General features: G+C 37.9%; 1 protein-coding gene across 1 annotated transcript in view; it reads right to left on the minus strand.

The window, feature by feature from the left end:
• Positions 1 to 27675, minus strand: part of Ctnna3 (catenin alpha 3) — a 1495245-nt gene that overhangs the window by 574837 nt on the left and 892733 nt on the right. The window contains exon 10 of the mRNA XM_032888434.1: positions 12549 to 12641. Coding sequence (XP_032744325.1) covers positions 12549 to 12641 — 93 coding nt within the window. The remainder of the gene's footprint in view (positions 1 to 12548; positions 12642 to 27675) is intronic.

The following is a 27675-nucleotide window of genomic DNA, read 5'->3' on the forward strand; positions in this document are numbered from 1 at the left end:
CAGGATAGGTGCAGAGTAAGAGACTAGAGCAGATGGGTAGAACCTATTATTAAAGGGAATTAGAATTAGAATAGATTTTTATGAATATATGAGCAGTCTAGAATTGGAGTATCAAGTGGGGAGGGGACATGAGTTGTGGAAGGAAATATAGAGTGAGTAGAATTAATAGGCATTTGAGGGGTGGTATGGGAACTTAATACAATAGAAATTTCCAAAAAATACATATACAAAGGTGATCTAAATGTAATTGGTAAATAATGGGGGAGTAATTGTCCCTACTGATCATTTCTTGTCACCAAGTACAAAGCTTTCAGTACCAGTTCTAAACCCAGAATGTGGCTAAGACTGTAGGTTGTTCTCCACAAATAATGTAAAATCTTATTGCTGAAGACAATGTATAAACAGCATATTGAACATCGGCCTGTCAAGCTGGTGTCTACATAGAGCCTTCACCCCTACTTTCCAATATCTCTGGTATAGTCAGTGGGTAGGGAGGAAAAGAGGATCTGGAGGGACTCAGGGGAAGAAAAGAATATGAAAAATGTATATTTAAATTTAAAAGGTTTTTAAATAATAAAATTACAATTAAAATTAAAAATAAATTTATTCAGCCATTCAAGGAAGTCCATCATTCCTCTCTTCTCTCCTTTTTCTCCATTCTTTTCTCTTTCTTTTCTCCTCCCTCCTTCCCCTCTTGCCCCTCTTCTTCCCTCTTCTCTCTCCTCCCTCTTCTGTCTCCAGCTCTCTCTCTCCCCTTCTCTCTCTCTCTCTCTCTCTCTCTCTCTCTCTCTCTCTCTCTCTCTCTCTCTCTCCTTCTCCTTCTCCCTCTCCCTTCCCCTCCCCCTCTCTTACACACACACACACACACACACACACACACACACGTTTGTATATTTAAGAGCATGTTTTAATCACTCAGAAATCAGTTCATTGAATTTCCTTAGTAAATTTTCTCAATAACTCATACTACTTCTCAGTCTCATGAGCCTGAGTTCCCTAGATAATTGCTCACTTTTTAGGACATTGCTAGACACATTCTGATTTTAGCATCCCACCATGCAGTGGCAGAGATTGCTGTCTGTGGTGCTGAAGCAGTTCTGTCCTTGGCTACTAACATGCTCATTTGAGACGAATTGTCTTAATCACATCATGCCTTTGTTCCTTTTAGTTTTAGATCTTTTGCAATTTCAACACATTTATGGTTTCTACTTGCCTCTCTTTTAGAGCAAGTACCATATCTGGTTTTGGTATCTTAAGTTCTTACAGCATTGCCATAGTAACAATTTCAGGAATTCACTCTGTGTGTGTGTGTGTGTGTGTGTGTGTGTGTGTGTGTGTGTGTGTGTTTACATGTGTATTCTGTGATGTTGTGTTCCATTGAGACTATTCATTCATTTTATTTCCAATTTCTTCTAATAGGATTATTGTATTCCCCAATCATTCTCTCAATAATTTAAAATGATTTTAGATACTGTTCAGTTTACATAGCCCATTTTAAATTTTTCTTTATCATAAAATTTTACTCTTACCATCCCTGATCTAGATCCTGATTTTAATACATAACTGTCAGTAATATCTTACTGTTATGGCTTCTATTTTTCTCTATTCAGATGACACTGTTTGCAGAGTAATTGCCAAACAGCACAGTGGTACCAACCCAAGCTTACGGGCAAAATCCATTAAACCAAATCCTCACTCATCACTAAGAGCTACTCAACCTTAGCCACTGTTTGAGTCGTCACAGTCTTTCTCAGTTTGATTTGATTTCTGAAGTTACTTGGAAGTATGTGGAGATGATGTTGCTTATGATAAGGACAGTGCGTGGAGACAGTGAGAAAGCCCAGCAAGACAAATCCTGACAACTGGAGTTCAATCCCTAGAAACCTTGGGGAAAGAAGATTGATTCGATAAAATTACCTTGTGATTTTTACACCCGTGACATGGTATTTGTTCATGTTCTTTTCCTACAGCATATAGATTTATATACAATAAAATTACTTACTACTACTACTACTACTACTACTACTACTAATAATAATAATAATAATAATAATAAATAAAAATATGCACTTTAACAATTTCAAACACTGGGCTGGTCATAGATATGTTTTTAAATTTTTATGGTGAATTTCATGATATGGCACTCCTCACAACTGTGACAATTTCATATAAAAATTACACCTAAAATGTCAAGAGCTTTCATGCTAAAAAATAATGCAGCTTAGATAAATCCAACTGCTCATATTTGTCATTTGCTGTTATAAATTTCCATTTCCTCTGCCTAGAATGGTCTTTTTATATTTTCTCAAATGTCTAACTCTTACTTATCTTTTAAGACCTATAGAAAATGTCACTTTTCTGTGACTCTCCCCAATGTGAATCACTCTACAACTTCTATGTCATTTCAACCTATCTCTCTGAAATACTACTTTGTGCTCAATACACTCTTCCTATGATGAACGTCCTATAATAAACTTTCCCTAGGTGACTAGAATGCCTTTACATTTGCTAACACATAAAGGATAACATCCTTTACACACTACTGGTACTTACAACAATATTATTGTTTCAACTATACTTACTTTTATAATTCAAAGGGTTTATTCTATGATTCATAGCTAACTCTACAATTATTGTCTTGACCTCCATGCTAAATCATAATGTAGATTGTTTCGGTTTTGTTGTTGTTTTGTGTTTGGTTTGGTTTCTTTGTTTGTTTTGTTTTGTTTTGAGTCATCAACAAACTTTTTCCCATTTGAAGTTTTGGGGCACAGTTTCTGTTTATTATTCCAAGAGACATTTCCTAAGAGTCTCCTTCAGACTTGAAGACTTATTCCTCAGAGCTTCCCTAGTAGGTCCTGAAGACCTGCTCCCTGACTCTAGCTTATTCCAGTGTTGTGGAGGCTCCCAGAAATCTAATATGTATTTTCTGAAAGCAGTATTCCTCAGAGCGGGGAGAGGGGAGTTATCACTGTGCATCCAGAAGAAGGCACATATAGTCAGCAGCCTAGAGACAGTCATTGCGAGGTCAATATCCTCACAGCTACACACTGGTACTTTCTTTCTCCACTCAAACTTCATGACATCACTGAAAAAGTACCATCGTTAATTTGCAATCGCAAATCACCTTACTAGTTATAGTGATCAACCATTTAATTACAAATGGTTTTAAAATAAAAGTGTTTCTTTTTAGCCTTCCAATTGGGTCAAATGACTATTGCCAAAATTTTGAAGTATTTCATTCCATTTTCCGAAGAGAAAATAAACTGTAAAAGTCTCATGATTGCTTTCCTGGGTGTACTGTGTACTGGATAGTTTCATGTGTCAAGTAAAGGAGCCTCAGCTGTGGAAATGCCTTCATGAGATGCAGCGTAAGGCATTTTCTCAATTAGTGATCAAGGAGGAGAACCCAGCCCATTGTGGGTGATGCCATCCCTGGGCTGGTGGTCTTGGGTTCTATAAGAGAGCAAGCTGAGCAAGCCACGGGAAGCAAGCCAGTAAGAAACATCCCTCTATGGCCTCTGCATCAGCTTCTGCTCCCTGACTTGCTTGAGTTTCAGTCCTGAATTCCTTTGGTGATGAAACAGCAATGTGGAAGTAAGCTGAATAAACCCTTTCCTCCGCAACTTGCTTCTTGGTCATGATGATAGTGCAGGAATAGAAATCCTGGCTAAGAGACTGGGCACAACCTGGGACTATTGAAGAAGGAACTTATTTCACACGGATTTTTATGGACCCAATATTTGGGCACAAGCAAAATTCCCACCATCAGCTCTCAAAGATGAATAGACAATGATTTGCTCTCCCTAATGCACAACATTTAGAAAACTGGGTGCTTAAAATTTTCAGGTTCCCTGGTGTTTGATCACAAGCAAACAGAAAAACAAAACAAAACAAACAAAAAACAAAGAACTCAACACATTTTGTTTCCACTTTATTAGACCAATGATTCAACTGAAGCATGTGCTATATAGTTCACACATCACAACCTAATCAGAATTACGTCCTGCAACAAAGTTATCCTGTCTACTCAGAGAGAGATAACGCCAATCATTTCCCATGACTGGCACCTCAGCAGATGATGTGTCATACTGGGACTTTCTATCACTTTGAGTAGAAAATGGAATTTCGTAACACACAGAGAATGAAGGGGGATGGAAAAGGTTGGTACACTGCAGCAGTCACTTCACAAGCCTATTTAGCACAGTAGTGATGACATAAATCAGTGTGCTGAAACGGGACCATCCAGTCAATATACATGCACTAAGCCTGCACTACATGGGGCTGGTTAGGTGGCTCTTCAGGTAGAGCCTCTCCCAGCCTAGGTGGACAGCCTCAGCTCAAACCCCAGAACACACATGGTGGAAAGGGAAAGTTGGTACCAGAAAATTGTCCACTGTTTCCACATATATACAACAAGAAAAGCAAGGAAAAAGGGAAGGAAGAAAGGAAGGAAGAAAAAGAGAGAGACAGAAAGAGAAAGAGGGAAAGAGAGACAGAAACAGAGAGAAAAATGCAATATATTTTAGTTACCTACTATTTAATGTCAACGAGGGGTGCTGAGTATACATGGAAGAGAATGGGGGACAAGAGACAGGAAGAAGGACGCCAAGACAAGAGTCTGATCAAGGTGACAATTTTAGGCCGAATTTATACCACAACAAGGCTAACAGAGTAAGGGGGAAGTGTGAAACATTTACACAGGCCAAGGACACAATATTTGTGTGGTCAGGGAATCGGCTGATGTTGAAAGGATGTCGGAAAGTTCACAGGTTTGTCATATCTATTAGTCAGCAGGATATTGGTTTTTCAGAAAGGTTACAGGTCATCACATTGGGTATCTTAACGTCAGACGTTATCATATGATTATTCATCTTAACCACCACATTTGTATTAGTCTTCTGCAGCTGGCTGGGGATTTTCCATGAACCCAGTCATACTTAATTCTAACCATACTAATAACATTAATAATAGAGGGTTTCAAGGGCATCGCTCCCAACAATTTAACTGGCATTAGATTCAAGGTTTATCAAGACAAAATCCTAACCCTCACAGATCTTGTGTTTCCCATGTATAAATATACAATCTTTCAGTGCACACCCTCTCTCAAATACTTTGTTTTTTTTCTCCGAGATTCTATGCATAAAACAACTTTCTCCCCTTCTTACCATAATCCAAAACCTTTGGCAAAGTGTTTTTATAGTTCCCAAAAGCTGCTTGTAAAACATTGCCTCTTGTGCCCAACCACATCACTGAAATATATTCGCAGCCTCCCGCAGCCTCTGTAGGTATGTTGAGTCATTGGGTACAATTTCATAAGGCGGACAGATGGAGAAACAGAAATGCTGTGCTAGGTATGATTGAAATTAGACCAAGATTGTAAAACATGATTAGATTTGCAAAAGTTAAGCACTTGTGAGCAGCTGCCTGATTGAGTCTATTCTCTGTAAGGAAAATATCCTAGTGTTTCATGATTTTTTTCTAAATTAAAGAATCTCATTCATAGAGATAACACTTAAGACCGTCTAGTGTCACACCTCTAGCTCCAAATGACAATTTTTTTCTTACATGTCTTTGATGAGGTGAAGTGTGACTGACATTCACTTAAACATGACAAGCATGAGGTAATAGTTCACTGTGTCATAAAACAATTCCTCTTTATTGTGTTTAAACTAGAAATCAAGAATAGCAATCTAGATATGGGCAACCCAGAACCTAGGAAATAAAATTGATTTCATTTTACAAGTTAAGCATCATAACATTTTTAAAGGGATGAAATGGTACAATTATTATACAACAAAATATAGGTTGAGTCACCTAAGATCAAAACTTATTTTTTGACTTTTTCAACCTAAATATAGGTTATAAACAAAAAGAGGAGAGAAGGAAAGAGTTTATACAGAGTTGGAATTTTTCTCTTGCAAATAATGAAGTAGAAATATTAAGGATTATTTTATAGTATACTAATTCCAAAGATACATATGCTTGACAACGAAAAATAATACTGAAATTCATAATCAAGTCAATGAATAAATTTTACTCTGTCAACAATTATACCAACCTAATTTCACTCAGATTAGACCATGAAAATGCTTTCACGAACTCATGATTAGGATGCAACAAACTGCCTATCGAATGCCCTTTTCATCCCCTGATGAAAACCATCTCCTGATGCTGTAGGTTTTATGATGAGTAACATTTCTGTTTCCTACTTCTGCAATGGGTTGTGCTATGGCCCCGGCTTCATGTTTGTACTTATTTAACTCCTGCTATTAAACATTACTCCGAATGATGGAGTATTTTAGAACCCTGAATTCTATCTATTTCAGCCTTGTGCCATATCCAAGTCAGTTGTTAAACACATACAATATTTAGGGTCTGGAGAGATATCTCACTGGCTAAAAGAGTGCAGTAGAAAACACAAGTTCAGTTATCAGTGCCTAGTAGGTAGACCAAAATCTACCCGACTCCAACTCTAGAGAATTGACATTCTCTCTATGCCTCCTCAGGTCTCTCTCTGTCTCTGTCTCTGTCTCTGTCTCTTTGTCTCTCTGTTTCTGTCTCTGTCTCTCTGTCTCTCTCTGTGTCTCTGTCTCTGTCTCTGTCTGTCTCTCTCTCTCTCTCTCTCTCTCACACACACACACACACACACACACACACACACACACCTACACACAACTTTAAAAACTAATAATGAATTTTTCTAAACGCTGAACCTTTGAAACCTTCTGATAATTTTCCTTTTTACCTTTACACTAATTTAGGTATAAACTGGTCAAACATTTATACTATCTTGACATTCTTGTCATCCAGAGTACATTCTTATTTTTCTATATGAAAAATGTCCTTTAGAGGGTCTCAGAAATGGGTACTGGGAGTCCTGAGGCTGGTGTATTCTGCATGGTCACATGGACAAGTGTCATCTACCTTAGTCAAATGTCTGTGATATCTATGACATTGAGATGTTCCAAACCCTTCATCTTTAGTTAAACATAAGTCAGAACAGCACTGTTACCAGTTTTGTCTCTACGTTGAATTAAACTGGGTCTCCTAGACTGTGCTCATAGGCTGTAGCTGTGCCCTTCGGGACCTGTCAGAAACTGTCTCTCACTTTAGAGTGCTTTGAAGAGTCGATGACAGTGAACACGAGTTCCTGATGCTTATGCTATCTTGGCTGATTTTCTTTTCTATTGCTTTCATGGGGTCTTCGTACGTCTCAGTTTCAAGACATGTCACTATTTTAGACACCGTCTGCTAAATAGGCTGCTGGTGACACTCTTCCTTTAAAGCAAGCCACCTGTAAAAGTGTAGACTTTGTGTACAGTGGAAAACAAAACGGCTTAATATGCTGAGCCCAAGGTGAACTTAACAAGACTTAGCAAAAAGGAACAAAGTGTCAGGCTGTCAGCTCCTCTCATTTAAGAGTTTATCCTAACTCCCTCTAGAGCCAATTACATACTTTATCTCTCTTTTGGATAGAAGACCGCCAAGACAGATGCAAAAGCAATCTTCAGGTAAACTAACTAACTTCGCAAACAGCTTTTAATTCTGTGATAATAGACATTTAGTTTGGGTCTAGGTTTAGCAATTATGAAATATTTTGCCTTAAGTTTTACTCATACATTTTATTTACCATATACAAACACACATATGTACAAAATGCATATATTTTTTCATGAATAGCTGAGAGTTGTGTTAATCTTCAAAAGATATGTGACTTTTTTATTCTAGTAGATATTGTCAGAGTACAATGTCATTAACACAAATGTATACACACACACACATATATATATATACAAAATGCATATAATTTTTCATGAATAGCTGAGAGTTGTGTTAATCTTCAAAAGATATGTGACTTTTGTATTCTAGTAGATATTGTCAGAGTACAATGTTATTAAGAGTACACACAAATGTATACACACACACACACACACACACACACACACACACACACATACACACACAAGACTACTCCAGGAATACTAATCCAAAATTTCAGATGGCAAAAGGATTATGAAAATATATAATATTTAGTTTGAAGAATCAGTTTAAAGTACTTGAGAAATGACTCAGTAGTTGAAGAGAACGTATTGCTCATTCGAGGACCCAGGTTCTATTCTAAGTACATACATGGCAGTTTATAGCCCTCTAAGGCTGTAGCTCCAGAACTTACTCCAACATTTTCTTTTGGTCCCAAGCATGTGTATGCTGTACAGATACATATGCTGTCACAATACAGATATACATAAAATGACAAAATATTCTAAAACTCAATTCAAAGTGCAGAGAAGATTGGGGTCCTTTTCTCACAAGCTATTGATTCATTGTGAAATAACAACTAAGTACTTTTTTTCAGTCAGATTTCCCTAGTTCCTCTGTTTCCTGCTCTAGTTTGCAGTATGAATCTGGGAGAGTAGGGCCAAAAAAATGGAGTGGACTGAAATCTCATGCCATAGCCAACTCTATTCTGAGCATCAGACAATTTGTACTCCAAGGGTTAAGAATCTCACGAGTAAGGTGTTCAATCTCAAGGACGAGCCATATGTGGCAGAGACATGTTTTTCTGTAGAGGCATGTGAATAACAACAGCTGAAATAATATCATTCCTGTCCACCACATGTAAGAGATGCATGAAAACATATTTTAAGAACAATTCAGTGTTTTAAAGAAACTGAGATCACAGGAATCTTGTCTTGTTTTCTTGGAACTTTCATACAAGTGCTCAGAATTCTTACATGACTCCATTCCTGGACTGTGTTCCAAAGCCTGTTGATTCCATTCCAACCCGTTTTCAGAATCTGGTACTTGTGGTTTAATATTTATATACATTGTATTTCATAAATAATTTTAATTAACAATCTAGAGTGTAAAAGATTTTGGAAAATACTAGGTTTCATTAATACAATTCCTTTGTCCACTTATTTTTAATTTAAAAATTTAAGCTAACTAATCCAGGCTAAATACGGTGCCATTTAGCTGCAGTCCCAACCTAAAAAGGAGAAGCAGCAGGAGGATTGTTGCAACTTCAGGACCAGTGGGGTTTGCATAACAAGCTCCAGGCCTATTAACCCTACACAGCATGACTTGTCTAAGATAATCCATAATTTTAGTCAAGTTATTAATAAATCACTCACATGGGGTAAAGAATAGGTGACTGCTGTTAATTAGCCACTGTCTTAGCAGTGATTATCATATCAACTTTAATCAGCATTTCATTAGCATATTTACATTAATCAGATATAACCAATGTAATAAAGAGTGCCCTTTTCAAACAATAAGGTACCTTACATTAAACAAACTTTCATAACTTGGTAACAAGGGGGTCTCTAGTCTTTATAAATATGAAATGGCTCTCATGCTAATTTACCATTCCCTTATATGCTGAATGAGTATTTTTGAACAGCCTTAGATGTTACCTTTCCACTCAATATAGGAAAGAAAATATTAGACTTTTCTCTCCAAATATAGAGTCAAGGCTTGCTACATGTTAGTTTTTCAGTGAATATCTGCTGAAAGAATAAATATTTCCCGCTACACACAAACTCTTCACTGAAGCAAACAAATGGCTATATTGTCACCTGAACTAAGAAAACATTAAACGGCATATAAAGCAGTAATGAATGGATATGTGGAATCCCATTATGGACAAAGAAAAGAGGCCTACATAAATTCAAGTTATGAAAGTCTACACTTTCAGAAAAGGTATGATTGGCCCAAAATGAATCCTTGAGGCCGTCAGCATGTAGAATGTTTTTTTTTTAAATTGTGGAATTTTAAAATAAATGATATAAATTTAAAGAATCTAGAGAAGATATAGAAATATGATTAAAAAAGAATGTGTGTTATATAAACATATACGTGTGTTACATAACATATACAACACTATATATATTTTTTATATATCTATTTTACAAAACATGATGGCTGATACAAAGATTTGATACCTTAATTTTACTGCAAAATAAATCTCAAGTATTTTTACATTTGATTTGTAAATTATCACATGATTTTCTTGACATTTTGAGTTGTTTCTGAAATTTATATGAAAGAAAAAATAAAAATAACCATCTTATTTGTAAATACATACATGCATATGTAGAATTGCATGCCTATATGTGTGCATAAAAATACACAATGAATCTTACAGAGGTATAAAGACGATGTTATCTGCAGATAATGAACTCAATTGGATAGTGTCATATTGAGAGTGTTAAGTCAAACTAAGAACAGACATTATATGTTTTGTTTCATTTGGGGACTATAAATTCTCTGTTGAGACATAAAACAATGTATACATATAATACAAAAAGAAGGAGTGAAACAGTCTGGGGAAATTAAGGAGACCAATAGAAATAGGAAAGAAATAAAGAAAAGAGCATAAAAAAACCATTGGTAATTGGGTCAATGTGCAAAACATACTTATATGAAAGCATTACTATGAGATACAATACCATAGACATATTCTAATTTTAAAATTCTACAAAGAAAGGGATATGCTATCAAGGTTCTCCTCTAAAAAAAAAGTAATACCATGACTTGTTATATTCTTTACCCCTCCCTGGAGATGTTTCTCAAGCAGTGGATGATGGCACAATTTGTGAAGTTGAGATCATTCCCCCGCCCCCTTCCCACTAAAGACTCAAGGAACTTTGAAGGACCAGACCAGCAGTATAAAGATGCTAACTGCCTGCACATGGCAAGGACTTCTGAAAAACCATATCTTCTGGACCTTACGGTGCCAGTACATTCAGGAAGCCACTGCAGCTGGGGTTGCCCGCATATGGCCTTCACAAAATGGAGTCAGTCAATATCCCAATATGGGTAGGGTAGGGCTCACGAGGCCCCGTCCCTAACTGAGGATCTTTGGTGGATGATAGCTCTTGAGGAAGGAGAAGTTTCTTCTGTGATTGTCCCTAATAGATTGCTCATGGCCCAGAGGATAAAATTACACCCATTCATACACATGTGAGACTAATAAATAAGACTCAAGAGGAAGGTAAAAGAGGAAGAGATAAAAATGCAGGTGAGAATGGGATCTAGGAGGCCAGGAGGTATTGTAGTGGAAATTGATTATGCGGTGGTTGTGTGATCTTAACACATTGTTTTCATGTAAGAAAATAACCCAAGAACATTAATTTTAAAACCTTCCCTCCCTTGAAATTGAGCAAAGGATCTGGACAAGGAACAAGATTATAATGTCAACTGTTCGAACGTGTGGGGAAACCATAGTCTCCTCAATGATCAGGAAATAGACATTTAAATCCAATAACTTACTTAATAGCAATTACACTGAAAGGAGACTCTGAAAAGTAATAGCATCAAATGTTGGCCACAATGTAGAGATGAGAACCCATGTGGGCAGCAGATGGATGTCCAGTGGGTTCAATGCAACAACTTTAGAGATCTTGCTGCCATATTGTCTTCCCCACAAGCTGTCATAGGAAATTGATTATGAGTTGGAAGATCACTGCTGCAGGCTCTCTAGCCAGGCTTCGCTCATTAATTGACATTAATTCCAAAGAAACGGACACCTTGACTGTTTCCTCAATAGCATTGGACATAAAATTGTCAGGGAGGCAAATCAAGCATTAATGTGTTCTCCTCATAACATTTGTGATCTGTATACAACTGCATATGCACAGCATTTTCTGGCTTTTAAAGCATGTTTAAAATTTAATAGTGCCCTAACATGTATTCTGACTCCACACTTCAAGGAAACCAGTGATCTAAAATAATTCCCTAAAATTATACTGCTCATCAGATATTAGGAAATTGCCAAACAGTTGCCAAGAAAATGTTTTTGACAAGTCATATTTACTTTGGTTGCTTGGTTGGGTTGGTAAGGGTTTGGTTTTGCTCAGATATCGTCTTTCTCTATAACCCAGGTCAGTGGCCTCACACTTCTGACTCTCAGGCATGGGAGTGTTGAGATTACAGGTCACTGCTTCCACCATGAACTACCAACTAAATTTATAAAGCAATAACCCTTATCAAAGTAAACACATTACATGGTGTGTAATAGTAAAACCTTGCACAGAGGTTTTCTGTGCATTTTATTAAAGGTTTTTCAGCCTCTTGTTTTGCTGACAAAAAGAACTTCTGGTTTAAAATAACCATCCGTATGATGTTTTTTTCTAGTATAAAATTTTCACATCTATAAAATAAATGCCTTTTACTAAATAATATCCTTTCATCTTATATTTTAAGATTTAAAGTGCAGAACTGTTTCTTTCTTTAGCAATCTTACAGAATAAGCCTCCTTTTCCTTGTTTCTTAAGTGAAGGTGAAAGGGATTTAGCAGCAGGGGTCAGATCTTAAGGTTAATTATGAGGCTTGAATGTGCCCATTTTCAACAGCTGAAAGATGTTTAACTCAAGTCTACAGAATCATTGCAAACAACAGCAACAACTACCTCTGTAGTAAATAGGCCACAATCTGAGAACAGTTCATACCCTGTTTATAACAAATATTCTAATACATCTCAGTTGGGTATGAAGACCCCAGCATAAGTGTATAGGAGCAAGACATTGATTTAGATACCCTACCTGTGGACACAGGGTCTCCAGGTGATTGGCTGCTATTCGGACGATTTTAATCCCATCTTCATTGGTTGACATGGAACAAGCAAGGTTCGCCACCTAAAATACAATTTAAGACAATGAAAGTTAGTCCCGATCACTGAGGACATATAGAAACATTTTTCTCTTGTGAGCTAGAAAAAGCATTTACACATTCACCAAAAATGGAATATCAGGCAGCATATTTATAACTATCACAGATATCTACTTCAGAAGATTATTCAGGAAACTATAAAATAATAACAAAAGGGGGACTTGGGGAGTCAACATACAGAGAAGATGCTGATGAATGGATCAGTAAGCTTTACACAGTCTCTTGATATCAACGTCTAACCCATAATAAGATATTCTTAGGGGACTAGATAAAGTTTATCTATGGATCGCATGCTAATAGGTTCTTGGAATCTCCTTTGATTGTGGTGTATTTTAGGATTGTAATTGTTTTATTATTTCCCAGAGGTCTATTATGCACACTTAAGTTGCATTAAGCATAGCTGTATCTTATTCATGTTTTATTCAACATCAAATGTGCTGGGTTTCCCAAGCTGGACAAACACAAGATAATTAAATAGCATTTCCTGTTCTTTGCTTTTCAACTGTAACTTAATGAACAATATCTGACATTCTGACAACCAATTTAATTCAAATATTAGTGATGCCTAAATCTATTTTATACTCCTGCTTTTGAAACTCATACAATCTTCCACTGTTCTTTTAAATGATTACCATAATAGCCATTACCTAAGCCTGGTGTTTACAAATTCTTTATAACATAGCTTGGAGAAAGGGTGTGGAATTTGTTTCCCTTCCTTTGAACCCCATCTTAGCTAAAATTCTTACTGCTAGCACTATGCTAATTTATAAAAAGAAAAACAATATTTTTTCTTTGATAAATATATTTAGTTTGGGGGAGGGTAGGCACGTGATGCAGGAAAGCCAGTACTGTGATGTACTTGAGGACGTCAGAAGACAATGTATGGATGTCTGTTTTCTCCTTCCACCATATGCGTGAAGGGACAGGTCTCCCATTTTAAAGTTTGGTGATAGATGCCTTACTCTCTAAGTCACCTCACCAGCCCATGGTATGGTTTTCTGATGTACACAAAATATTTCATTGTCTCTATTAATGCTTTTCCCCATAAAAGAGTTTCTTAAAGACTTGCCGTTTGCCCATTAGATAATATACACCTTGTAGCTCTTGTTGCTAAAATCCAAAGTTCACTTTCAGATGTGTGGGAATAGCAAATAAAAAATAGAAATCTTTAGATTACTATTTTTAAAACTATGAATTGAAATCTGAATACCCATAAGTCTTTCCTGCATCTTCTTTAATATCTGAATGGTGAAACATCTCCTAGTTTGCTCATACGCATGACAAAAAACAGACATATATAATTTAGCAATGAAGAGGCATTGTTCAATTTATTAACGTACATGAAGTGGCTTCCTTGAAAAGGCCTTTTGTTAGCTTGAAGGTCACAATACCTCAACTTTCATATCTGACACATAATTAGAGCAGTCGTGAATTATTTGAAAAGGGCAATGGTTTCTGTGCCCTGTACTCCTCCTCCCAAACCTCATTCACTGGTAGTGAAACTTCCAAATTTAAGCACTGATTAAAGTTAAAATTCTGTACATTTCATAGAAAGTACTCATTAAATTTGAAAGACGCACACAAATAAAATAAATTAAATAAATAAAAAGGACACTAATCTGAAGCTTCAATTTACAGAAAATTGAAGATATGCAGACATTCTTTCCTTTCTAATTTTTATCTTGGGACCAAATGCAGGGTCTTGCAATTGCAAGACAAGCACCCTATCACTGAACCTGTCTTCCTACATCTAGCTCCTTGTTTCTCTTAAAACAAAACTTGATAACATTCTAAGTCAAACTCTACAGTCAAAGATGCTGCTGACTTCCCTCAGCACCTCCAGCACCGTTTCTCTGTGTGTCTGGCCCGTTTGGGCACATCCATCTTCTCTAGGGCTATTCTCACCCTGGCCAGTGTCAACTTCCTCTTTTGCTTCCCCTTTGCTGCCTCCTCTCCCATGTTTATGGGGGTCTTTAAAGTATGGGTCCTGACTTTGGGGGAGCAGACTTAGCAGATAACCTTTCAGGTCTTCTCTGTGACCCCTCCTTCCCTATGGATCTCTCTCAACACTGAGTTAATCTTTAGCGTATGGAATTTGTGGGGGTGGGGTATAGGCACAAGTTATGGGCATACAGCTGCACATGGCTTGGTCAGACCGAGGGTCTTCTTTTTGCTGCTGCTGTTGCTGTTTTCTATTCTTCTACTTTTCCTCCTCCTCCTCCTCCTCCTCCTCCTCCTCCTCCTCTCCTCCTCCCCCCTCCCTCCTCCTCCTCCTCCTCTTCCTCCTCCTCCTCCCCCCTTCTCCTCTTCCCTTTCCTCTGATGCTTATGCTATTACTCAAACAACTATATGGATGCACAACAAGGACCATTGTCCTCAAGCACTTTACATTTATATTAGCAGAGTATTCAATGAGAATACAAAACAATTGGAAGTTGGGTTTATGTTCAATGTCTTTAGTGAGATAATGCTCATAAGATCATTTTTATCTCAAATTTTTACTGAAAATAGATAGATAGATAGACAGAAGATGTTGACAGATGAAGCAAAGATATCTATATATCTATATCTATCTATTTCTATCTCATCTCTATATCTGTATCCATTTATCTATATCTATATCTATATCTATTCATCTCACCCAAGCTGTCCTATGTAAACTCAAATTTCCAGGTAATTAAAACTGACTTTAAAAAGATTAGACTTTGACATGTGTTAGTCAAACATGGCTAATTCATGGTAATATTCTATGACAAAGCCGAAAGGCTGGTTGGAAAACTGAAATCTTTTTACAAGTTGAATTTGTATAACTCAGAAATGTTTTCCAAAATCACATCAATGCGTGAGTGAAAGCCACATTTCTTCTAATAATAATTAGTTCTGGGTGCCTGTTCAGGAAAACAAGCGCAGCATAAAATGTGACTCCCTCCCTGTGGAAGGAAACAGCATGCACGCAGAATAGCTTTGAAAAGCAGTCTGTGGTATTTTGACATCTGACATCATTGTTTATCTAACTTTGACAATGTTTCACAAACCCAAGTAAAGCTGCATTATGTAACACATTCCCATAGAAATGTTCTCTTTGCTAAGGAAAACTAGGGATTAAAGGGATTTCTTTTGATTGTGGAAAAGATATTAAGTTCCAAGATTCTGTTTCCTTACCTATAAAATACATGATGGTTCCTAACTCACAGCGGGGCCTGGGCAACTAAATGAGATACTGGGAAGAAGATATAATACTCAGTGGCTCTGAAATTGTGTGAATTTCCATCATTTATTTGTCTCTTCATCGTAGATCTCATCTCCATCTCTCAGCTAATGGGCTAAATAGAAGAACTTCAAGATCTCAGCAGTGTTATAAATTTAAGCTGTGGGTGCACAGAGAACATTAACAAAATGTCTGACTCAAGACACTTAGTGAGACAGAACTCAGGAACGGGGTAGAATGGTGTGCAATCCCTACTTAGAGGCAGGCGGATGCATTAAAGCAGGGTGAAAGGGAGGACAATGTCACCACTCAGCCAACACAGCAGCTGGTTGACTAACTCTCATTACCACCTCTGTGACCTCTTACCAATCTGCTGTCCTCTACTGCACCAAGGGAAGATGAACAGTCAGATGTGGCACACTCAGACTAAGGATAGGGATGCTGAACCAGGTATATGTGTGTGTATGTGTGAGGGGGGGCAGACACTGAAATAACAGAGCTGGCCTTTAATGGGTACTATGTAATGGGCTTTAGCAAGTCTAAGGAGAGTCAATTCTATCTTATGTAAATAAACAAACAAAGAAAAGATATTGGGTAAGAGCATGTAGCCATTAAAGAGAATGGCTATGACAAAATACCCCTCCATACCAAAAAGAGATTAATCATATTGTTAAAGTATTCTATATTCTAACCAATAATTTTCAAAAACATTTTCAGGCTGGGACATGATGCCATGTCACTGAGCATTAATTAAAGATTCCTGTCTGGTTGGTCTCCCTCTCTGGCCTCTCCATTCCTTAGCAGCTCCTCGGATATCTAACATGTAAGTTACATTTGAAGCCTATAAGGTTCTCTACCCTAACTATGCCATGTGGTCTAGGAAAAACCATGTAATCTACAACGCATCAGTGCTGACATCAAAGCCTGAACAGTCTATTCATTCCTCATTTCAACAATGCTGCTGGCAGCTCTTGTCACTCTAGCTCCTGGATCAAGTTCTAGGCACCAAGTGGTATGATCTTATCGTGTTCACTGTTAGCTGGATATGATATCTGCCCTTATATTTGGCAATAAATGTGGTTTTCTTCACTCCTTAACTACTCCTCTATCATGAGAAATTCCCAGTGTGTGACCTTGTCAAACCTGCCATCTAGGTTGGTTTTGCTCGTTCCTCAGCATGCCAGGAAGTTGACCACTGAGACAAAAGGACTGACTCATCCATCTCAAGAAAGGAATAGCTATAAAAATCATTTTGAAAATTACAAATGTCCTCTGTGGCCATTAAATAAATCTATTGATCTACAGATTAACCTTGTGTTTGATAACCATTATGGCAGGGAGATTCTATGCTTGATGTGTTGAATGGAAGGGCAGGCCAGGACTTAAAAATTCCAATATCAAGTTACATCTGAAATCTCAAAATAGCTATCCTCTCTGACGTCTTAGGAAAGTAGAGTGGAAGTGTCACTAGAAAGTGCAGCATTCGGGAAGCTGTGTGTCATCCATCACCCATTCCATCATAGATTTATTTGCCTTTTATATTCTTTTGTCAAGAATATGAACTAAGAGTATGAACTTACATACTGGGATGTTTGGTGAAATCCCCACTGTTGCACGCTCATTGTGTATCTATAATCCCCATGGCTAACTATAACCTCTCATCACATCATCCACAGATCCTAGGTCTCAGTGGGAGGAGAAACGCCACTCTTTCATTTTCATACAAAATCTCTCTCTGGCAGATGGTCATTTAACACACTTCTGGGCACAGAAAATTTAGTGTCGATGAGGGCAACTCTATTCTTCTATCAGGGAAGACTGAAATTATGAAATTATAGCATTCTTTTTATAAGGAAATGGAATATCCCATCAATGAATGCCAAATGACATAAATAATATATAGAATTAGACTCATAGAAAAAGTGTAGCAACAATTCTCAACTTGGGGGTGAGGAAAAGAAAAATAGTATAATAACCAGTAAATAGCTGTTGAAAGGTTGAGTTTCTTCCTGCCTAGGTATTTTGATACCTTAACTAAGAGATCTAGGGTTGCGGTATTAGAATTTTAAAGTCAACTTCCATGTAATTTGGATGTATTTCCAACAGAATACAGAGAGAGAGAGAGAGAGAGAGGAGAGAGAGGAGAAGGGGAGAGGGGAGAAGGGAGATAGATGGATGGAGAGGGTGGGAAGGGAGACATGGGGTGAGAGGGAGGGAAAAGGAGGGGAGGAGAAGGGAGAGAGATTGAGGAGGGAGCGAGAGGGAGGAGAGGGAGAGGGGGAAAAAGAGAGAGAGATGGGGTAAGGAGGAGAGGGATGGGGAGAGGGAGAGAAAGAGGGAGAAATGAGAGAGAGAGAGAGAGAGAGAGAGAGAGAGAGAGAGAGAGAGAGAGAGAGAGAGAGAGAGAGATACATACACACAAACCAGTGACAACAGAATAAAAATACACCTACACTGGACCTTAATTGATTTTCATTTGGACATGTACTCTTCCTGAAGATTAGTATCATGAGCTGAAAATCTACAATAGTATGCTAGAAAAAAAAATTCAAGAAATGATAAAATCACTGTAAGAGAAATTTCCAGCCACCAGATTTTCTAGTGGTGACAACAATCTGGGACACTTAGTTAGATCTGCTATCCCTTCTTCTAAGCCCGTAGTGCTGTCTGCTTGTGACTGGCAAGCCCGTCTCCTAGTCATCCCTTGGTCCAAGGCTGGGCATACTCATCACTTCCTCCTACAGCAGTTCTGGTTTCTGCCTATTCTAAACTTTTCATTTTGACTTTACTTATGTGAGCCACCTGGGTCTTCCAATAAGGTCCCTATGTTCCCACTCAAGTAAGCCAAAAATAATTTTCTCAGGGTTGACCTAGAAAACCAGTACACCAACTGTGCACTAACATCATGCTGTTTAACACTGGTGAGTAAACATGATTATGTCTATAGGAAGGGGCTTCGACCATGTCTATAACTTAGGTCTCAAATGGACTGGCTCTCCTGGCCTCAGATACAAACAAAAAAGGTGCATAGGTGTCAGTTTCTAAAAATGTGAATAAATGTGTTTCTAAGAGTTTTACCTGACCCCTCAGTGCTTAATAAAATGTTTTGTACACTGAGTACAAAAAAGCATTGAGTTCTTTAAGGAATTATTTACCATATTTTTTCTACGTTAACTTGCAAGCTGTTCATTCTGTTTGAAAGTTATTCCTTGCATCTCATTTCAAGACCATGTCAACACTCCAAGACCTAGAGTGTAGTTCTCAGAGCTGTGTAGTTAGACTCCATAACTCTGCCTTCTGTGCACACGTCAGTCTTCCCAAACTTACTTGGCTACCCATCAGATGGAATGCAGATAAAAAAAGTAAATTTTTCTCTAGTCTTCTATCAAGCATATTTTTGGGGTCATGTAAATAAGGGTTTTGAATCATTAGTTTTATAAATCACTGTGTCCAGTCTCTATATGAACAATTCCATTGTTTAGTCTTATGATTAAGATGTAATTTATTCTTTGGACGCCATGGCTTTCTCTACAACTTTTTGATTATAATGGGTCCTAATTATTCACAATATGAACATTAAAAGTAAGCATCATTTCTCCAAACTGTGAAGGCAAGGCATGAAGAAATAAAGGCTGTGGGGTGTTAGTGTGAATTGCCTTAAGCTGACTGGGTACATCCTTTGGGTTTATCAAGATTTAGCTCTTGAGTGAGGAGGCAGACTTGGGTTTCCTTCTCATTTTAGAAGGAATGAAATTTCACAAAAGCTTGCAGTGAGGCATGCAGAAACATGAAGGCTTCCAGAGCTCTTAGAAACATTATTAAGTATCAAACTTTCAAAGTCACTAGCTAAATCACGAACAACAAAAATGATGGAATTTCTGCTTTTTGGTTGTCATTATTTTATTTCTTATTGATGGGAGACAGTGAGTGTTGGATTGAGTAGTGGAAATTTGAGTTGAGGTCTTATGATGCAAGTAGACATAACTGAAATACGGATGTATAATTAAGATGTTAATAAGGAATTCACTAATTCATCAATGATAATCGAATGTGCTTAAGGAGGGATGATTATTCTCAGAAGAGTATTAAAGGTACCAATACTTATTACATAATGAGAAGAGATATTTATTTTTCTGAGGCACCACATATAGAGTTTATAAGCCACACCGTAAGTTAACGTTGTGACACATTAACACCAGGAGAGATGGTTGTAAGGAATGTTATTGGATGTTATTGCGTATCATGCCTAGAGGTAATGTAAGCAACCTTTAGAAGTATCCATTCATTCAGCCACACAGAGAGCCATGTTATTACTTCCTGGGGTGTTTGGCTGAAATGATGGTACCAGAGGGAAAGAGTAATGTAGTTCCAGAACCTTGTGACTCAAAGGAGACAACAATAGGACACCTGACCAACACATAAATGCACACACACACACACACACACACACACACACACACACACACACACACACACACACACACACACACACACACACACACACACACAAGCATACACACACACATACATACACTTACATACTTACATCCAATTTTATTATTTTTGTGAGCAACTATACTTTTCTAATATATGTGTGTGGGCATACACATCATTCTTTTATTTTCACAAATATATAAAAAATGTAGAGAGAATGTACTGAAATCAATATACAATATTTTAAATGCAGATTTGATTTTCCCATTTCCTCATTCCTGCACCACATCTTCTTTTCTACAGAATTATGCACAGCAAATGTACATGTGGGTACAATATAGCATGAAAAAAATTGAAGACTAAATGTAAAGGAATGAGGAAGGACCCAGCGGGCAGTGAACATGAGTTATGGAGAAGAATATAAATCTAACTGTGTTTGTAGTTCTACTTCTGCCATTGATTATTGCTTGTTTTTTTATGGTGGATCTGTGAGTAAAATATATTTGATACCGATTATGTAAAATTTAATGTCAATTTCTAAAGCTTCTTTCTGAATGCCTTCTCCTATTTTATAGAATCTCATTGAGTTGTAAAGTCTAGTTAATTGTGATGTTCTTGGTTATTTGTACATTTTTAACAGTTTTGAGGTTCATTTATTTTTATGTGTATTAATGTTTTATGGGCACACGTGGTCACCATGTGTTTGCAGTAACTAAAGAGGCCAGTAGAGGGCAGGAGATTCCTTGGAGCTTTAGTTGCAGGCAGTTGTCCGCTACTGTGTGAATGCTGGGAATTAAACCTGGGTCCTCTGGAAGAACAGCCAGCACACTTCATGGTTGAGCTATCTCTCCAGCACCACGTAGGCGTTTTTTTTGTTTGTTTGTTTGTTTGTTTTTGTTTTTTTGTTTTTTGTTTTTTTTTCCTGCTAAATTTATAATTTGTGTAATCTGGACCAAGCTCATTAAGTGTAGGTATTTTTTTAACACTATTTTAGCTGGCTAAGCCCAATTTTAGACACCAGAATTCCTTCTTTTACAGGACATTTGCGGCTGTTTTTCTTTCTAGTTGATCATAGCCCCCCTTCCTCCTTCACTGCTGTCTGTGAATCTCTTACTTCTGCTATTCAGTGCCTACGAGAGCTTGCTTGCAAGCATTGCCTTGGCAAGTCTGTGTTGCTTTTAATGGTGTCACATCCCTTCTCCTACCTCAAGTATCTATCTACCAAAAGGAGGACTTTCTTTTGGAGCATAATTCTCAGTTTGTAAAGGCACACTCCCTGGGTGTTGTTTTGTTTGTAGTTATTGTTGTTGGTTTTAACTTTTTTGTTCTTGTTTTGTTTGGCTTTGCTTATTTTGGTTCGGTATGTGAGCATGCGTGTGTGGGTGGATATGTGTGTTTGTTTGGATAGCGTCTCACTATCTTTCTCTGACTGGCCTGGAGCTGGCTATGTAGATCATGCTGACCTTGAACACACCTGGCAATGCTTATTTGATGAGTAACAATTGTCCCTGCTTTCCAAGGGACAAGACCCTTCTCGTGTTGGCTCACTGTTTCCTCTAATGTCTACTACCTGGCATTTGATATCCAAATAATAAACATCTTTAAAAAAACAAACAAACAAATCCCAATAGTACACAAATAGATACATGAAGTGGTTATGCTTACAACTGTGCGGTCTTCTCAGATAAAGAAACAGACAACCAAGCAAAAGAAGGTCCGGAGAGAAGAGAAAGGTAGAAATATGGAGTGAGAAAGAACGGAGAATGAGATTTTTCCTTTGAATGTCCCTGCAACACTCTGCAAAGCTCAGGCAACTGGCTTTCAAGGAAATTTCTTCTTGTCTGGCCTTCGTACCTAACACAACGTGTGGAGTGGCTTCTTCCAAGCGTCACTTTCACTTATGCCATCCAACTGAGAACTCATGAACAGCTCCCAATCTAGCTCTTAATTTATTTATTTTTTAATTAAGTAAAAGGGCCCCGTCAGGCTGCCAAATGCTGGTGAGTGTGGCAGATTGTGAAGTACAATGACCCCTGCCCACAACCCAGGAAATGCAGTGTCTTTTCAGAGCACAGGGCATCCTTTGCTGCTACAAAACCCAAGCTCACAGGCCTATACCTAAGTCTAGTATGAAGAAGGCGATCTGTGATCTCCCATAATAGGCCTCACTCAAGTAACTTCTAGCTAAACAGGTTTGCTCTTCAATTTCTCTGCTGTTTTATTACTGTTATGCTAGCCCTAGCGCTAATTTTTTTAAAAAAGGATTATGAGTTATGTATAATGTTTAACCGATAGAATTTTGCTATCAATGTAATTGGCAAGGTTCAACTAATCATTTTACAAAGTAATAAATATTGATTATGTAACTGTGAAGCAGGTTGGGAGCTGCCAGTGAAATAAAAAAATCAGTAACAGTGGAATGAATAGTTTTATTTTTATACTATTTATTGATTGATTTAATTACTGCTTAAGGAAGGACACACATGTCTCAAGGCATGCCTCTGGAGGACAGAGGGAAACTGTAGTAATACTTTCTTTCCCTCCTGTCAGTGAAACAAGGGGGATGGATTCCTCCTGACATAAGAAGTGAATCTTAAGAAGAATAGTGTATGTGGAAAAGACCCTGTCTCTAAAGCTATAGGTTGGAAGCACAGTGGGAAGATAGAGGCAAAGAGCTGTCTAAGAGACGACCGTGCCAAGGATCCTATGGAGATGAGTTATCCATGAGTGGTTCAGTGAACATTACTGCTGTGACAAAACATTATGAAGCAACTTGGGGAGGAAAGGGCTTGTTTTGCTTAGGCCTTACTGCACATCACCAAAGGAAGTCAGTACAGAAACTCAAGCAAGGCAGGAACCTGGAGGCCATGGAGGAGTGCTGCTTACTGGCTTGTTCTTCGTGGCTTGCACAGTCTGCTTTCTTAGAGAAAAGAGAACTACCGGCCCAGTACTGGACCACCACCATAGGCTGGCCACTCCTACATCAATTGTTACTTATACAGGTAATTTCTCAATTGAGATCCTAGTCTCTCAGATAACTACAGGTTGTACCTAGTCAGCGCACAAAGGAACTTCAAATTCTCCTGAACATTGCTTTTTGATATACCTTCAAAATGGTAGGGGTACTGAGTTACATAATCCTCTAATAATTTACTAATGTAATCACCTACTTCCCTACCTTTGGTTATTCACTTACAAGATGAAGAAGAGATTGGTATTATTTCTAGGTCTCCATTACTAATGCTAAACTGAACCGAACATGTTTACATAAGTATGACAGCCAATATGTATGTATGGCCAGTAAGTATGATGGTCAAGGCTAAGCCAAATCTGTGGGAATACACATGTCTCCCTGCATTTGAGAGGCCAGAGTAGAATAATATGAATTCAAAGCCACAACATGCCATTGAGAAGAGCACCAAGAGAACCTAATCTAAATCTCTCTCTCTCTCTCTCTCTCTCTCTCTCTCTCTCTCTCTCTCTCATAATCACATACCCTCTCTTCAATAAATACAGTTAGAGCAAATATTAATATCAACCCTTGTGCTGGAGCGATTGCCCAGTGGCTAAGAGAACAAACTGAGAAATCAGGTTCAAAGGACACAGCTTCAGTCCCCGCACCTATGTCCTAAGACAGCTCACAGCTGCCTGTCACTCCAGCCCTGGGGTTTCTGATATCTCTACTCCTCAGGCAATCACCTCTCTGGGACACATAGGTCCATTACCCCTCATGCATGCATCATTTTAAAAATTGTCAACATTGTAAACCTTAAGATAAGATCTCCATTATTACTGAGGTTAAAATGAACCTAAAATACATGGTAGGTATGTTAAAGAATGATGCTAAATATTTTAAAGGAAGAGGGAATCATGATTTTTAGTCCCAGGAGGTCAAAGATTCTCCCTAGTATGAAAGATTACGTGAAAGTGTGTTCTTACTACCAATGGGTTAACAGCATTGAATTATATACAAGGAACATGGGGAGAATAAATTTTTTATATCTACTAGAGTCAAAAGCAAAGTTTTAATAAGAAATTACTTTTATATTACCAGTACTGTAAATGTCATGGTAGTATAAATCTATTAAGTATTAAGTATGGATATGTGTGTCTATGTTCATATGATTTTAATTTAGCTTAACTATGGAAAGTAGGGTTGAATGATGAAGATAAATATCAAATTATTGGAAGAAAGGCTCAATATTAAAAAATAAAACTCCAACTTGTAGTAAATCCATTTATTAAGCTAAAACATCTAAATTGAACCCAGACTAATTTTTTTTTTATTCCCTATCCGGTTTCCGGGCAACATCCGCTTCCTCCCCCCTTCCTTATGGGTGTTCCCCTCCCACCCTCCCCATTGCCCCTCCCCGACAGTCTAGTTCTGGGGGTTCCAGTCTTAGCAGGACCAGGGCTTCCCTTCCACTGGTGCTCTTTAGGATATTCATTGCTACCTATGAGGTCAGAGTCCAGGTCAGTCCATGCTAGTCTTTAGGGTAGTGGCTAGTCCTGGAAGCTCTAGTTTGCTTGGCATTGTTGCACATATGGGGTCTAGAGCTGCTTCAAGTTCTTCCAGTTTTTTCTCTGATTCCTTCAACGGGGGTCCTATTCTCAGTTCAGTGGTTTGCTGCTGGCATTCGCCTATGTATTTGCTGTATTCTGGCTGTGTCTCTCAGGAGCGATCTACATCCGGCTCCTGTCAGTCTGCGCTTCTTTGCTTCATCCATCTTGTCTAATTGGGTGGCTGTATATGTATGGGGCCACATGTGGGGCAGGCTCTGAATGGGTGTTTCTTTCAGTCTCTGTTTTAATCTTTGCCTCTTCCCTTCCCCAAGGGTATTCTTGTTCCTTTAAAGAAGGAGTGAAGCATTCATTTTGATCATCCGTCTTGAGTTTCATTTGTTCTAGGCATCTAGGGTAATTCAAGCATTGGGCTAATAGCCACTTATCAGTGAGTGCATACCATGTATGTCTTTCTGTGATTGGGTTAGCTCACTCAGGATGATATTTTCCAGTTCAAACCATTTGCCTACGAATTTCATAAAGTCGTTGTTTTTGATAGCTGAGTAATATTCCATTGTCTAGATGTATCACATTTTCTGTATCCATTCCTCTGTTGAAGACATCTGGGTTCTTTCCAGCTTCTGGCTATTATAAATAAGGCCAAATTATGAAATAGTGGAGCATTTGTCTTTTTATATGTTAGGGCATCTTTTGCATATGCCCAAGAGAGGTATAGCTGGATCCTCAGGCAGTTCAATGTCCAATTTTCTTGAGGAACCTCCAGACTGATTTCAGAATGGTTGTACCAGTCTGCAACCCCACCAACAATGGAGGAGTGTTCCTCTTTCTCCGCATCCCCGCCAGCATTTGCTGTCACCTGAGTTTTTGATCTTAGCCATTCTCACTGGTGTGAGGTGAAATCTCAGGGTTGTTTTGATTTGCATTTCCCTTATGACTAAAGATGTTGAACATTTCTTTAGGTGTTTCTCACCCATTCGGCATTCCTCAGCTGTGAATTCTTTGTTTAGCTCTGAAACCCATTTTTTAATAGGGTTATTTGTCTCCCTGCGGTCTAACATTTTGAGTTCTTTGTATATTTTGGATATAAGGCCTCTATCTGTTGTAGGATTGGTAAAGATCTTTTCCCAATCTGTTGGTTGCCGTTTTGTCCTAACCACAGTGTCCTTTGCCTTACAGAAGCTTTGCAGTTTTATGAGATCCCATTTGTCGATTCTTGATCTTAGAGCATAAGCCATTGGTGTTTTGTTCAGGAAATTTTTTCCAGTGCCATGTGTTCAGATGCTTCCTAGTTTTTTCTTCTATTAGCTTTGAGTGTGAAACCCAGACTAATTTTTTAATGTGTGTGTGTGTGTGATACGTTTTAATATATGTATTTGTGCATATGTGATATACATGCATATATATGGTAAGTTAATATGAAAATAAGTAAGAAAATTAATAAAGATGAGTGCTGAAGTAAAAAATGTAACATACCAGGAATTGAACTGCAGGAATTAGTTATTTTTTAAAACAGTTGGAAAATATTGACTGCGCTCAATTGATGAGCTACTTCAAGGAGAATTCATGGCATGTAAGAAAGGTAGACTAGCATAGACTCTAGAAGTTATTTAATGTTGATGATGAAAATGATGCAGAAAATCACAAAAAGAACTCAAATATTTTCACAGATCAAAGCTTTTTATCCATAGGTAAAAAATTGCTTCCAGAAGTCAATAAGGAAAATAGATTATATAAAATAATCATTAATCTTAAACATTTTATAGCATGATGTACATACTATTAATATATGGTATTAATCTGTTACCAATTTAATTAATAAATATACAGGAAAGCTATAAAATGACACATTTGCTCATCAAATTAGAAGTATCTTAAGGGTTCGTTTTTCTAATATTTTCAGGAATGAAGAAACCAGTGCAAACAAATGGCCAATGTTTAGAGGCAGCTCAGCTCACCCTTGAGGACTAGCCACATGAAGAACAATGTGTCTCTTACAAATACTTGCTCATATAAAAAACATTGTTGGTGGGATTGCAGACTGGTACGCCATTCTGGAAATCAGTCTGGAGGTTCATAGAAAATTGGACATTGCAATATCTGAGGACCCAACCTACCTCTCTTGGCATATACCCAAAAGATGCCCCAACATATAACAAAGACACATGCTCCACTATGTTCATAGCAGCCTTTATTTATAATAGCCAGAAGCTGGAAAGAACCCAGATGTCCTTCAACAGAGGAATGGATACAGAAAATGTGGGTACATGTACACAATGGAATATTACTCCTTATCAAAAACAATGACTTTTGAAATTGGTAAGCAAATGGTGATCTGGAAAATATCATCCTGGTGAGGTAACCCAATCATGAAAAAAAACACCATAGTATGCACTTTCGTTGATAAAGTGGCTATTAGCCCAAATGCTCAAATTACCCTAGATGCACAGAACACATGAAACTCAAGATGGATGATCAAAATGCAAATGCTTCACTCCTTCTTTAAAAGGGGAACAAGAATACCCTTGGGAGGAGATAAGGATGCAAAGTATAGAACAGAGGGTGAAGGAACGCCCATTCAGAGCCTGCCCCACGTGTGGCCCATACATATACAGCCACCAAAATATATAAGGTGGATGAAGCAAAAAGAAGTGCAGGCCGAAGGAACCAGATGTAGATCTCCTGAGAGACATAACCAGAATAACATAAGCAAATGCATAGTAGAGATGCCAGCCAGCAGAACCACTGGACTGAGAAAGGGACCCCATTGAAGGAATCAGAGAAAGGACTGGAAGAGCTTGAAGGGGCTTGAGACCCCATATGAACAACAATGCCAA

The sequence above is a fragment of the Rattus rattus genome, chromosome 18, assembly GCF_011064425.1.
Source record: "Rattus rattus isolate New Zealand chromosome 18, Rrattus_CSIRO_v1, whole genome shotgun sequence".
Classification (NCBI taxonomy): domain Eukaryota; kingdom Metazoa; phylum Chordata; class Mammalia; order Rodentia; family Muridae; genus Rattus; species Rattus rattus.